At 41.8% G+C, this 15,247-nt stretch overlaps 1 protein-coding gene across 2 annotated transcripts in view; it reads left to right on the top strand.

The window, feature by feature from the left end:
• GPM6A (glycoprotein M6A) overlaps positions 1–15,247 on the top strand; it is a 353,254-nt gene that overhangs the window by 123,104 nt on the left and 214,903 nt on the right. Inside the window, exon 1 of one of the 2 annotated variants that reach the window (XM_024194649.3) lies at positions 4,960–5,064. The exons of the other annotated variant lie outside the window; for it this stretch is intronic. Coding sequence (XP_024050417.1) covers positions 5,028–5,064 — 37 coding nt within the window. The 5' untranslated portion in view covers positions 4,960–5,027. Of the gene's footprint in view, positions 1–4,959; positions 5,065–15,247 lie in introns of those variants that run through there. 2 annotated transcript variants of the gene reach the window in all.

The raw sequence follows: 15,247 nt of genomic DNA, 5'->3' as shown, positions 1-15,247 counted from the left end.
ACCTTTTTAATTACTCTGATTTGTAAACTGGGTGTTTTTTGGGACTTGCATCTTCTTTCAAATGCCTGCATAGCATTCTGTCATTTACACTTGGCCAGAAGGTTACAATCTTCTCTCTCTAATGAGAGCCGTTCCTCAGTGACCCATTGTGAATATACCAAGTCTTGAAGCCAGGTCTGGGAGCTCCCAGACCAGCTGCCGCATCCTGGCCTCCATCCAATGTTTGCTGAAACATGGTGAGCTGAGAAGCTAGTAGGATGACAATCTCAGCCAAGGTAACACCCATGGAATCCTTGATTAGAGGATCACCCGGGCTCCACCAATTGGTCCAACCACGTTATTTAAGCCAGAATGAGGCACAGGAAGTTGTCTGAGCAGGAAGGTGATTTCCTGTTGCGGCTGCATTTGACCCTGCTTGTACCTGCTTCTTGAACTGAACCCTGTTCCTGATTCCTGCTCTGCTCCTGCCTCCTCCCTGCCTTTGCTCCTGTTCCCACTATGCTCCTTCTCGGTGCTTGATCGTTGCCTCTTCTCCAGTTCCTGCCTTTACTTCACTTCCACCATCAGTTAGCAGTCCTGTCTGTGACCCTGGCCTCCAACTTCTAACACTGGCTCTGGCATTTAGTATCTGACCTCGGCTGTGACCAACAGCTTCGATTCCTAATTCTGACTCTGGTTTGACCCCTGGCTCTGGTAATTAAGCAGTTGACTTTGGTGCTGACCCTTGGCTTCCCCCTGCTTTCTGGATGTGTGCTCTGCCCACTAGACCTGACTCTTGCTCTGACTACTAGGCCAGGCCACCTACATCCTGGCCCACAACACCCATAACTTTGCACTGCAGTATGTTCTACATGGAGCTATAGTTCAAGACTTCTGAAACTTTAGCTGGTGCAGGATGTGTTTAGTGTGCTGAATCAGCATGTCAGATCTTCAGAATGGAGTCTCTTCACTTAGTGCTAATAGCCATAGGTCTGTGTGACTGTTTGGCACCGTTGATCTGAAGGAGGCTTACCGTCATATTCTATAATATAAACCAACCAGAGGTTCCTCAGATTCTCTGCAGGACACCTGCACTTTCAGTTTAACACCGTGTTCTTTCGTTTAGTATTGATCAGCCCCAAGGACTGTCTTGAACATAATCGTGGTCGTTGAAGCATCCTTCAGGAAGAAAGGGATCTGAATAACTCCCAGTCTGGCCCAGTCCCCTGCATTTGAGATTCTGGCAGCTCAGCTTGGTAGTGAATTGGGAGAAGAGTTCTCTTACTCTCTCACAGACACTGTTGTAATAAAGATAATGGTGGACAGACAGTCTTTACCACCCCTGACATAATCCTCAAACTAGAGACCCTACTTGAACTTGTCCACTTCAGTGACTTAGTGCCTATCTGTTTGTGCATAGCAGCATATTGCTCTGTTAGAACCTGGTCCCAGGCTTGAATTCATTCTTTGCCTTTCCAGCATCTGTTTTTCTTCTTTTCCTCAATAGAGGAGAACATAGAGGACCTAATTCCTTTCTTTCAACCACAAAAATCACACCTCAGTTGGGAGCTGGCCAGGCGTCATGCTATAAAGCGAACCTTGCTTCTGGACTCCCAGTGCATCAATATGGATGGAGCAGTCACAGTTCAGTCAGTCGAGGCATCATCTCCTCAAGAACAAAAGCTTGACCTCCCTTGTTTTGAGCGGCCAGTAGATTGGCTATGGGGGACTTGAGAGCCACATCCTAACCAGGTCCAACAATGCCCCCATGATGGCCTACCCGAATCATCAAGGCTGAACTTGGAGTATTCTCTTCCAAAATCTAATGATGTCTTCTACTAGGCAGAGAAAATCCTGGGGTCTGTCAAGGCCCTGCATGTGACCAGACATTGTGCTGAGCCAGAAAGGCCTCCATCTGGATGAATGCTATCTCTAGTGGGAAGTCTTCAGCCAAGAAGTGACTTGATGTGATGCTCTGTACCTCGGGGGGACACCCAGTACCCCATGTTCATCCTTGTAAAATGATTGTGTCGTATCCAATGCAAAGTTTGTCATGTCAGGTGTCTTCGGAAGGCTCATGATGCACTGAGCATTGTTGTTACAGTAATGTTATAGGTTATAATTTCATGTATGTAGTTATGAGGCTGAAAATGTATCCTCATGGCTTAAAATAAGCCCAGACAAAAATGGGGTTCAGAGAGTCTCTGTGCTAGCTCCGTTAGGGTCCAGACCTCTGTCCTCAGCTCTCTTGAGTCCACAGGAGGATTCCCAGTGGGGTTCACCCCTCCTCTCCTGTAGCTAGCCTCCTTAGGGCAGTTTCTTTGTCTACGACTCTTGTTTAGTGTGTCTCTATCCCTTTTAGTTAAATATAGTTCTCACTTGCTCTCGATTCAGACTTATTTGGTCCTATCTTCACCAGTCCATGCTCTCTCCTGTTATGAAAAGCAATTTTCATCCCAGAGTCTGAACTCACAACCCTGGCTTGTGGAAAATGAAATATCACATAGAGAAGGTTTGTTCTGTGGACTTGCTCCCAATTTGGTCTCATCCATTCACCTTACTTAGGAGGTCTCACTGTTGAGTTTCTGCCACAAACCTAAGGCAAGACTTGAGGTCCGGTCCCATTCTCTGTATGTCTGATGAGTTCTACCTTTCTGAAACCAAACACTTCCACAAGTCCCTTTTCTTTGTGTTGTGCAAAGGGCCCCACAAAGAGTAGAAGTAATCCGTATACATCCTCTGCCACTAGATAAGAGCCAGCATCTGGTACCCCTACTTCCTTATGTGTGTTCCCTACTCAGAGAAGCTACAAAATCCAAGAGATGGCCATCTCCTGGATATAGCATAAAGGGGCTCGTTAGCTGTGCTGAGTAGCCATGTGACATGTGCTGAGACTTTCGGGAGGATATGCACAAATCAGCTGATGTCGCCTTTGTTAGTGGGGTTCTCAGAGAGGTCTGGTAGTAACCATAGTACTGCTGTCTTGGGGAGGAGATATGCTCTCCCTAGTGGGCTCTGGTAGGTCTTCTCACCTCACATCTCCCCTTATGATGCCATGGTAGTTCAGTTCCTCTCAGATGCTTAAGCTAACACTCCCCTGGTTTAATGATGGGGGTCTAGAGGAGGGTGTTCTCAATAAGGAATGTTCAGCTGTGCCATGCATTTTATGATGCAATTCAACAAAATCCAAATTTGTGGACTTTTAGGTCATGCTGAAAGCTCATTTGTTTTCCCAGGTTTTCTAGGGGAGGCAAGATCCTTGCATACTATGATGCTGAAGCCATCTTAGATAGATGAGCAGCTAAGTGGTGGTTTTGAGAGATTTTCATTTGAAAAATATCTAGGAGGTCTGGGAAGACTGAATCTGTTGGAAATTAGTCTTTATTTATTCCATATAAGAGGTGTGCATGCAACCAAAGCACTAGATAGGTGCATTTTAAAAACAGAACGGTCAGGTAGCGATCTATCTGAATGTACAAATCATTTATGAAATTTCTGTTGACGTGAACCGTTATGAACAAAATAGTATACAAAATGTTTACCAGACCTTAAAACAATTTTAAACATAGAGCGAGCTGGTGAGATGTTTGTGAAATAATGTCACATTAAAAACAGTTTTGCTTTTGTGTTTATCCATTTTAAGCCTTGAAATTTTTTATTCATGATGAGAATTAGTCACGTTTTTCTAGGAGGATAGGGAAAGAGGAATGTGAAAGAGCTTTAAAAAAAAAAAAAAAAAAAAAAAACCCGCAACAACACACATTGCGTGTTTTTTTTTTTTTCTTGTTCTTCTAGGAAGTATTCAAACTCTTAAGATGATGCTATGCCACTCAACAGGCCAGAGTACAAAAATACTAATTTATTGACAGACTGCAGTGTCCAATTTGCATTTCAAATCAGACTGCACAGCTCCCCAAACAAGTAAGTGCCCCCACAATGTATGGAACCTGTGTTTTTCCTCGAACAATCCATGACAAACATTGTGTAATGTGTGTGTGTGGGTTTTTGGTTTGGTTTTAAGCTTCACCATCTTGAAAAGGTTCCATCTTTTAATAAGGTACTACAGCCTACTGATAATTTTGCATGCTATACAGCAGGAAAAAAAAATGATAGAAAATTTATTTAAACATCTCACTGTCTTATCTTAAATTCATATCTGAGTACTTTGTGGCATTGTGAGAGATAATTTACCTTAAATCGAGGATTTGGTGGGCTGTCAGTAATATTCTCTATTTCATACTTTCTGCTTTTTTATTTATATACTTGGAAAAAAAAAACACCTTAAACTACAAAGATGTATTCCTCTTTTAAACAAGTCCTCTTGCAGCCTGTCAGAATACATTATAGAATAAGTACAATATTATGTATTTCTAATACTAATTCTACCCAAATAGTATAGATATATAATATATATATGAGAGAGAGAGAGAGAGAGAGAGAAAATGAAGGAGAATATTAGTAATGTACCGTATGTGACCAAGAGTGAGACAACTACTGCAGCATAAAGAACCCACAGGCATCTGGGCTTTCCCACTTTGGTAGCAAATAGGGGGAATTATGGGTTGGTGGTCTGCTTCATGTTAGGAGGACACCCCTCCATCTGTTCTCAGTGCAGCCTGTTTCCAATTTAAAACGCAGATTTCAATACAAACCTCAATTTCTTTTCCCAATTTTATATGCAAAGCGAGGCTTATGAATTACAGTGTCACTGCCACTGGGACCAAGACCAAATTTCCCCCCAAAATTCACTGGCTATTCATTTGAATACCTGTTTACAGTGATAAACAATGGGCAGCTTTGAGAAGAAAAATTGATAATCTTCACGGAAGAGCAATTTGAATGAAATTACACTTGACAGCCTGTCTCCAAGCAAACAAGGAGAGAGAGAGAGAGAGAGAGAGAGAGAGCGCCTTAGCTAAGCTCTGAGGACTTGCCTAAGCCTCTGCTGTTGGAGCTTCCCAGGAAAAAAGCACCCCACACTTTTTCCAACATCTAATTGAAGCTTTTGATTAATTCTGTGTAGCAGTTTGTAGTGAAGAAAGGTAGCCATGGAAGAGAATATGGAAGAGGGACAAACACAAAAAGGTATTGTGATAAATAGTTTTCCGTTTACAAATATGATATTATTTCACAGTTTCCTTATTTGCTTTAGGTGCATGCCTATAAGGCTAGTGAATATCCTGGTGTAGCAGATGGGAAAGATTTTTCTTTCCGTTTGGCTTCTTGAAGTAATGCCTGGAATTAATATTGTGATTGTGAATATTTAAGACTTACGGAATTCAAATGCAGAGTCCTATATGCATAGTAGTAACACTGCAAGCTTTTAACGTGAACTGTTTCCCAGATCAGTCCTTTGTTAACCTTCATTTATTTCATGTTTTCACGCTTGTCTAGCTGGGTCAAGGGAGCCCACTGTGAACTATGAGAGAGCCACTCACACAATATTTGGAGCTAGTTGGAGTTAGAAATCTAACAATGTAACCATTATTTACACCTTTGAATGAGTGTCCAGACTGAACAAAGACCTGGAGTATATTTTGTATATATTTGGGAGGTGTCTATATTTCTTTCACTCCCCACCCCCGTCCATTTCTCTTTAGGTATCTGTGGAAGCAGCCTTGCTATAGTATCTATCAAGGGATTGGTTGTAAATTTTGCAGTGTATATATTCAGTTAGCTTTTTGTTTTTGCACAGTGCAGTTCAGTTTTTGTTAGAAAAAATAAATACACAGCATGGTCATGGTATTCCTATTTTAAAATCTCTGGCCAAAGTTGTATGTAGCTGATTGTTGCTGGGCGTATTACTGTTTTTTAAAGGTAAACCTCTAGATTGTTATTGCTTGTACAGTATATCAAGTTGTAGCTCAGGAAAATATACTGTTTGTAAAGTCCTTTTCTCTAAGGAGCAGAGTGTATGATCACTGCAGCTGTGTTCTCTTTCTGTTCTGTCCATGCTGGATTTTATCTAGATGTATTGAAATGAGGGCATTTTTTGCAAGTGCAAAGGTAATGCTGGCAAAGATTTGCCACATCTAAATCACAGGTACTGTTTAATCTAAATTGATCTGGAGATCAATGCCTGAGAGGGGCATTTTGGAGGTAAGAAAATCAGATAACCTAAACTCCATGTAGATGCATATTTCCTGAGTTGATGCCATATTCTGTTTTTCAGCACTCTGATCAATCTGCTTGCTACATGTAAATGTCATGCTTGCTCATTAGAAATGACCCACTTAGACTAAATGCAGCTTTGGAGTGTTTATTATCTTGCTTTTATCTAGAGGTACAGTAGATTGTCTCACAACAAAGCAGAATATATGTATCAAATTTGGAGAAACAATATATAATTCAGGACCCCTACATTCCTCATTTAAAAAATCCAATTGGAAAACCGTAAAAATTACCAAAGAAAAATGTGAATCAGTTGCTATAGAGAACTGTGTCCTTATTGTTCAAATGATAAGCAGTTGGAAAGACCAATAGCCTCTCAAAACAATGTGATTAATAGTGTGATTACAACGATAGCTAATGCAACAGATTTTTTTTCCGATTTAGAATGCCATGCCTTTAGTAGTGCCCAGCTGTCATCACAAGCATGGGCAGAAATGTGTTGAGATCCCAATAAATTACATTTATTTTCCCTTATGGGGGAAGGGTGGTGTTGATTAGTTGCTGTGACCATATTTGCGGATCTATTGTGGGAAAGAGGAGTACCCTTACCCCCATAGAAGGCTGGAATTCAAGATTAATAAAATGAGGGAATAAAATGAGGACCCATGAAGAGGAGGAGTGTTGGGACCTCAGTTTGTAAAGGGTTGTTAAGGAAAGTACTGTGATCACTGGTCACTACAGATGCTTTAAAGGCTGCACTTTGCCTTTTGGAGGAAGAATATTGTCTCTAGTTACAGACTTTGGTACTTCTGTCCTAAGTTGCTTTCACATACCATAACACTTCTATTGTGGTGTGCTTTGCCAAGATTGAGCAATGTATAGTTATAATTTAGCTGGACCATCTCTTGTTGTTTTTCCTTAATTGAATATCCCAACAATTTTCATCAAGACATGTTGATTCTAATTTTCTTCATGCTTCCATCTTGAGTGAAATGGCTTGTTTCCGCCTCTCTCCTTCTCTCTTCCTGCTATAAAATCAATGGGAGTATAAATTGTCACTGCTCACCAACTCTTGCACTCTTTGTAGCAGATGCTTCGAACCACCCACGGCACGGCATTACATGTTGCTAGCAGCCATGATGGAAGTGAATAGTTTTCATATTGGTGCATTTCACAAATACAATGCAAATAGCTCTAATATGATACTTGCTGCTTCAACAACCATTTTATTCCTATGGAGTCAAATACAATAAAATACCAGTGAGTACAAACAGTATGTTTTCTATAGTGATACACTGAATGTCACTGTTTAAGCAAGGGATTCTGCCTGTATATTCTCTATAAATTCCAGTTTTTGACAATGAAAAGTTCTTTTTAGGCTATAATTTGGGAAACAAACTACCAGCAAAGGAGACTGCTGGGCAGACACATTAGCCTCAGAAATCAGACAAATAATACATAATATGTATTAATTGTCTGGTTTCTGATTCACTGTGAAGCTGCATCATGGTTGGGGATGAGACGCTCTAGTGTTCTAATGCTTTCTCCAATATTGTCTTGCTATGTGGAAGTAGCTTCTCCTCTCCACTTCAGTTTCCGCATTCAGAAAATAAAGCTCATGCTAACCTACCTTGTTAATGTTTGTTCAGCAGTTTAAATATATAAAAGGGTGTATAAGTGCTCTGTATTTATTATCTATTAATTTTTGCACTTAAACTATGGGAAGGCCCCTTTTCTTTTCTTGTTGGTCGCTGGCCCATCTCGTTGTCTCCCAAGAGAGCAGAGGTTGGTGATAGTCTTACTAAATATCTATAGCATAATATCTTGGAAGACCTTTTAGCCATTACAGTTTCTATGAAAGGAATATAAAGAGCTGTACCTGTTATGCTGGTCCCATACTCCCACTGTTCCTCCCAGGCTGCATCCGTCAAGCTGCCCCCAGCACAGCTGGCACCTGTGTTGGAGCACGGTGTCGAATCCGACACGGGGCAACACAGCGGTCCCCGACGTCCTGGATGAGCAAGGGGAAGCCGTCCCTCCTTCTGCTGTGCAGTCTTCGTCGTCATCTCTGGATGAAGCGGTGGTGGGCCTCTTGCAAACGAGTAGCCTCCCCGAAAACTTCAAGGAGCATCAGACCCTGCTCAAAAGGATGGCTGCCAACCTGAACTTGGAGGTTTAGGAGTTAGCAGAGGAGTCCGACCTCTTTAATGTCATACCCTCCTCCACCCTGGCCCAGGTTGCATTGCCCATCCACCCAGGGGTCCTTAAAATTGCCAAGTTTATGTGGCAGACCCCCTCTTCCATTCCGCCTACCTCCAAGAAGGCAGGAAAGAAGTACTATGTGCCCACAAAGGGATTTGAGTACCTGTACACCCATCCTCCAGCAGGGTCCCTCGTCAGGTCCACCATCAACGAAAGGGCCAGGCAGGGTCAGGTGAGTGGCACACCCAAACATAAAGACACCAAGAGGCTGGACTTGTTTGGCAGGAAAATTTATTCGACAGCCAGCCTTCAATTTTGGGTGTCTAGCCATCAGGCCCTGCCAGGCAAGTACAACTTCAACCTGTGGGACTCCATCAGCAAGTTCAAGGAGGCCTCCCACAGGACTGAGCCCAGGAGTTCGCCGCCTTGGTGGAAGAGGGCAAAGCGGTGGCAAGAGGTGCTCTCTAGATGGCCTGGGACGCTACAGACTCGGCGGTCAGGGTTGTTGCCTCTGCAGTGGTCATGAAGCGCAGCTCTTGGTTACAGTCCTTTGGACCTTCTATTTGAGGGAGCAGGGCTCTTTTCAGAGTTGACTGATGCACAGCTCCACGGCCTTAAAAACTCCCATGGCACCCTCCGTTCCTTGGGCCTACACACCCCTCAGCTATCTAGAAAGCCATTCCGTCCACCCCACCTCCGTCAAGGTCCTGGGGTGTCCCCCGGTCCAGCTCCTACATGAAGAAGAACAGAGACAAAGGATTTAAACAGCATCACCCTTTGTCTGCCCATTCCTCTGCCCAGCCTGGTTCTTCCAGAAGCCAAGGAAGCCAGAAGCAGTCATTTTGAGGATGTGCTCAGGGATGGCACTCCAGTCACTTCCCAGGATCCACCCCCCTGCTCTTTCCTCAACCGCCTGCGCCCCTTCCGGTCAGTCTGGTTGCAGCTGACCTTGGACCGTTGAGTGCTTGACATAATATCTTCGGGCTACACCCTGCAGAAATAACACTTACTTTCCCCACACTATTCATGATTTTATAGACTTCTGTCATACCCTTCCTCAGCTGTCTCTTTTTTTAAGCTGAAGAGTCCCAGTCTCTTAAATCTCACTTCATATGGAAGGTTTTCCATACCCTTAATTATTTTTATGTCCTTCCCTGTACTTTTTCCAATTCAAATATATGTTTTTTGAGATGGGTTGACAAGAACTGCATGCAGTATTCACGGTGTGGGTGTACCATCAATTTATATAGTTGCCTTATGATATTTTCTGTCTTATTAGCTGTCCCTTTTCTAATGGTTCCTAACATTCTGTTCGCTTTTTTGACTGCTGCTATACATTGAGTGGATGTTTTCAGAGAACTATCCTCAATGACTCCAAGATTTCTTTCTTGAGTGGTAACAACTAATTTAGACCTCAACATTTTGTATGTATAGTTGGCATTATGTTTTACAATGTGTATTAAGTTGCATTTATAAACTTTGAATTATATCTGCCATTTTGTTGCGCAGTCACCCAGTTTTGTGAGATCCCTGTGTAAGTCTTCGCAGTCTGATTTGGATTAAACTATTTTGAGTAATTTTGTATTTTCTGCAAACTTTGTCACCTCACTGTTTACCCTTTTCCAGATAATTTATGAATATCTTGAGCAACACAGGTTCCAGTACAGATCCTTGGGGGACTCCGCTATTTACCTCTCTCCATTGTGAAATCTGACCATTTATTCATAGTCTTGGCTTCCTATCTTTTAACCAGTTACTGATCTATGAAAAGACCTTCCCTCTTATCCCATGACTGCTTACTTTTGCTTAAGAACCTTTGGTGAGGGACTTTGACAAAGGCTTTCTGAAAGTCCAAGACAGTATATCAATTGGATCACCCTTGTCCACATGTTTGTTGACAACCTCAAACCTCATGTTGACTCTTCCCCCAGCATATTGTGTTCATCTTATGTATTTGATCATTCTCTTCTTTACTATAGTTTCTACCAATTTGCCTGGCGCTGAAATTAGCCTCATCGACCTGTAATTGCCAGGGTTGTCTCTGGAGCCTTTTTAAAAAATTGGCGTTACATTAGCTATTCTCCAGTCATCTGGTACTCAGGCTGACTTAAGTGATAGTTACATAACACAGTTAGTTGTTCTGCATTTTCATATTTAAGTTCCTTCAAAACTCTTGGGTGAATACCATCCAGTCTTGCTGACTTATTACTGTTTAATTTATCAATTTGTTCCAAAACCTCCTCTATCAACACCTCAGTGTGGGATAGTATCAAAGGGGTAGCCGTGTTAGTCTGGATCTGTAAAAGCAGCAAAGAGTCCTGTGGCACTTTATAGACTAACAGACGTATAGGAGCATGAGCTTTCGTGGGTGAATACCCACTTCTTCGGATGCATGTAGTGGAAATTTCCAAGGGCAGGTATAAATATGCAAGCAAGAGTGAGTAAGGCTAGAGATAACAAAGTTTAGTTCAATCAGGGAGGATGAGGCCCTTTTCTAGCAGTTGAGGTGTGAACACCAAGGGAAGAGGGCCTCATCCTCCCTGATTGAACTAACTTTGTTATCTCTAGCCTTACTCACTCTTGCTTGCATATTTATACCTGCCCCTGGAAATTTCCACTACATGCATCCGAAGAAGTGGGTATTCACCCACGAAAGCTCATGCTCCTATACGTCTGTTAGTCTATAAAGTGCCACAGGACTCTTTGCTGCTCTTTCAGTGTGGGATAGTTCCTCAGATTTGTCATCTAAAAAGAATGGCTTAGGTGTGGGAATCTCCCTCATATCCTCAGCCATGAAGACTAATGCAAAGAATTCATTTAGTTCCTCCACAAATGCTCTGTCTTCTTCAGCACTACAATTGTCTGGTGGCTCCACTCAGGGCCGTCCCTCTGAGGGTGCAGGGCCCAGGGTGGAAGTGACTTCCGGGACTGACCCATCACTTCCAGGACCAATCACGCCAGACAATTGCACCGGCCCGCGGGGCCCTCCCCAAAGCACTGTTTGTTGTTGCGGTTTGTTTTTGTGTCTTTTGCTAGTTGCTTTTCAAATTCTTTTTTTGGTCTGCCTAATTATACTTTTACACTTTACTTGCCAGAGTTTATGCTCTTTCCTATTTTCCTTAGGATTTAACTTCCAATTTTTAATGTCTTTTTGTCTCTGACTGCCTCTTTTACTTTATTATTTAGCCATGATGGCATTTTTTGGTCCTCTTATTGTGTTTTTGATTTGGGGTGTACTTTTAGTTTGAACCTCTATGGTTTCCCTGCAGCTTCCATTTCACTCTCGTGATAGTTCCTTATAATTTCCATTAAGCTAGCTTACTCATTTTTATGTAGTTCCCCTTTTTGACGTTGAATGCTACCGTAGTGGGTTTCTTTGGCATTGTCCTCCCTACAAAGATGTTAAGTTTAATTACATTATGGTTGCTATTACTGAGTGGTTCAACTATATTCACTTCTTGGACCAGAACCTGTGCACCACTTAGGACTAAATCAAGAATTGCCTCCCCCCTTGTGGGTTCCAAGACCAACTGCTCCAAGAAGCAGTCAAGAATGTTGTCAAGAAATGTTATCTCTGCATTGTGTCCTGAGGTTACATGTACCCAGTCAATATGGGGGATAGTTGAAATCCCCCATTATTATTGGATTTTCTTTATGTAGTCTCTCTAATCTCCAAAGTCACTGTCACCATCCTGGTCAGGTGGTTGGTAATACATTCCTACTGCTAAACTCTTATTGTTCAAGTATTGAATTTCTATCTATAGAGATATTATGATACACTTTGAGTCATTTAAGAATTGTACTATATTTGATTTGGCTTTCTTTCAGATATATTGCCACTCCCCCACAGGCATGACCTACTCTGTCATTCCTATATATTTTGTACCCTGGCATTACTGTGTCCCACTGATTATCATCATTCCACCAAGGTCCTGTGATGCCTATTATATTGGTATCCTCACGTAATACCAGGCACACCAGTTCACCCATCTTGGACTTCTAGCATTTGTATACAGACCCTTATAAAATTTGTCAGTATTTAGTTGTAAGTCTTCATGTGATGTAATTGAATGGGACTCTTTTCCATTTGACATTTTGTCTTCAGTTCCTACCTGTACATCAGCAAGTTCTGTCCTCTCCTCTTTACTAGATTATAGAGTATCCCCTTTAATAGATCCTCCCCTTTGGGACATTTCTCTCCAAACCATGTGCTCCTCCGCACTTGTTGGCTTTCTCCCAGCCCTTAGTTTAAAAACTCCACTATGGCCTTTTTAATTTTATGTGACAGCAGTCTGGTTCTGTTTTGGTTTAGGTTGAGCCCATCCTTCCCATACAGACTCCAGTATTAAGGCTCACAAAGTTAGAGGAATAGATTCTCCACTCCATCTGAGATCTGCTTGGATGCAGTGGAGCGGGGGACCTCTGCAGAGAGCCGATCATGGCAGCATCTGGCCCTGGTAACCTTATGCCAGAGGAGGACTGAGTGGGGCAGAGTAGAACTCCACTTGGCCATTGCTTTCCCCACCTCCAGTCAGTCTCACTGCTGGAATGCCCTGTCCCTCTCTTTATACTGGGAGTTGGGAGGAGGCTGGTACAGAAGCTGCTATGCAACCTCAACTGACTTTCCACCAGACCCAGAACAGTTACCTCCTTCCAATCTGACATCATTCCATTAATAGTTACTCTTTGTTTGCAGTTGTTTAACCAATTATGTATCCACTTAATGGTAGTTCTATCAAGCCTGCATTTCTCCAGCTTACTTATGAGACTGTCATGTGGGACTATTTCAAAAGCCTCGCTAAAGTCCAGGTATATTATGTCCACTACATTCCCCCTATCCATTAAACCTGTTACCTTATCAAAGGAGGAAATCAAGCTGGTTTGGCATGATTTAATCTTAGTAAATCCATGTTGGCTGATATTGATCACCCTCTTCATCATCCAAGTATTTGAAAATTAAATGTTTTATACATTGCTCTATTAGTTTCCCAGGTATCAAGGTCAGTCTGACTGGTTTATAGTTCCCCTGCTCCTCCTTTCCCCCCCCTTTGAGAAGTTGGGCACTGTTACCCCTTCTCCAGTCTTCCTTTCCTGTCATCCATGAGTTTGCAAATATTGTCAGTGGCTCTGAGATTTCTTCAGCTAATTTCTTCGGGGTGAATAGCAACATGCCCTGCTGACTTGAATTCATTCAAATTAGTCAGAAGATCTCTGACGTGTTCTTTACTTATACTGATCTGCATCCCTTCCCCTATATTGTCTATGGTAACTTCGCCTCATACCCTAAAGTTATGAGATCATAGTTCTGAATTTCTGCTGAGAGCACGATATAGAGTTGAAGTCACTCTTATTTGTATTACCGTAGTGCCAATAAGTCCCAGTCATGGACCGGCACCCCATTGTTGTAGCATCATAGACACTTATAACAGAAAGACAGTCCCTGCCCCAAAGAACTTATGGTCTAAATATAATACAAAAAACAACAGGGAGATACAGAGATGGGGAGCACCAGGAAAAACCAGTTGAGATGGTATAGGTCAGTATGGTAGGCAGTGGTCTGAGAATACTAGCTGCCAAGCCACTGTCAAGATTTTTTGTAGTCGTCACAGCTAATGGGAGTTTTAAGGAGGGAGGACAGAGGTGGTTAGGTGCTGCTGGGAGAACCCTACGCCAAGCCCTAGAAATTCAATCGCAGAGACTAAAAGCTGAATTTCTCTTCTCGATCACAGTTGCTGGGGGGGAGGTCTTAGGAGAAGAGACTCAAAGACAATAATCAAGACTTTGAATTGCACCTAGAAGTTAAATAGCAGCCAAAGTATAATACCAGACACTGATGTGATCAAAGAGAATAAATCTGTGAAAGAGAATAACTGTCCAATTTCTCTTTTGACTGTGATTGGAAAACTAGCTGTGTTCTAGACAAAAAAGAAGTAGATCATAATATTCTGCCCCTTAATTTTCTAGGTGACTAGACTTGTAAATGAAGCCTGAGAGCCAAATTCTTCTCTTACATATGATATTGCAAATGAAAGCCATATTTGGGTCTCCAGTAATGGAAAGTTTGTTTGCATTATGTAGCTGGTGCTTTACCAAATCTTCTGGGACCCCTAAAGTGCAATCAGTTTTATGCATAATTAGGATAATTCAGAAACTGCTTTTAAATTTGGCTTTGTAAAAAATTTATGAGGGAGGGGAATGCTCCTGTCTGATACTTCTGTGTGAAACTGGCATTTACAATGTTTGGTTTTTAGTGAATTTAATGTGGACTTCCGCTTTTACCTCCCACGTGTGTTCAGACTTGTTTTTTTGCCAATTCCTTCACTGTGGTATTGTTTTAAATCAACAATAAACATAGCATGAAAGCCTGCTCTTCTTTTATATATACTCCCTCAGGCATAGTAAGATTCACTGACAGACCAATTAGCTATTCTCTCTTAATAAACATTAAATAAAGCATCACGTTCTAGCAGCTGGTGAAGTACTGTGGCTTACTTCCCTGCTTAATAGTAGTTAATCAATAATTTTATTAAAGGAAAAGGCAATAATAGCATTTAATACGAAACTGAACTCAATTGCTTTCATTCTATAGCATGATCTTCCATGAGCCTCTCTCTAGGTAGTTGGCCACGTAGTATCTAACATAAGATGCTTATATGGAGATAAACAAATTCCAGCTCATTTTAGCACAGGATGTATCCTTGTATCCTTCCACATAATCCCATTTGATTCTCAGTGAAAATTTAGTTTGCATGTTTTTTATGTTAACGGGCGTATACAGAACCTTATAGTATTCTTATGGATGATATGCACATAACACTATTAATTTCTCTGTGAATAAAACCATTCTCTTTTATGTAGTCTTAATCTGAATGGGCAGCAATGCAATTTCTAAATTAGTACTATGCAAATGGCACTTTTACACAGACCCTTAATAAAAAGTCAGTCATCCAACAAG

This window comes from Terrapene carolina, unplaced genomic scaffold (assembly GCF_002925995.2).
Source record: "Terrapene carolina triunguis isolate 2854851 unplaced genomic scaffold, T_m_triunguis-2.0 Scaffold66, whole genome shotgun sequence".
NCBI classification, from domain to species: domain Eukaryota; kingdom Metazoa; phylum Chordata; order Testudines; family Emydidae; genus Terrapene; species Terrapene triunguis.
Note: the sequence above shows the minus strand (reverse complement) of the source record. Positions and strands in the feature narration are given on the sequence as shown.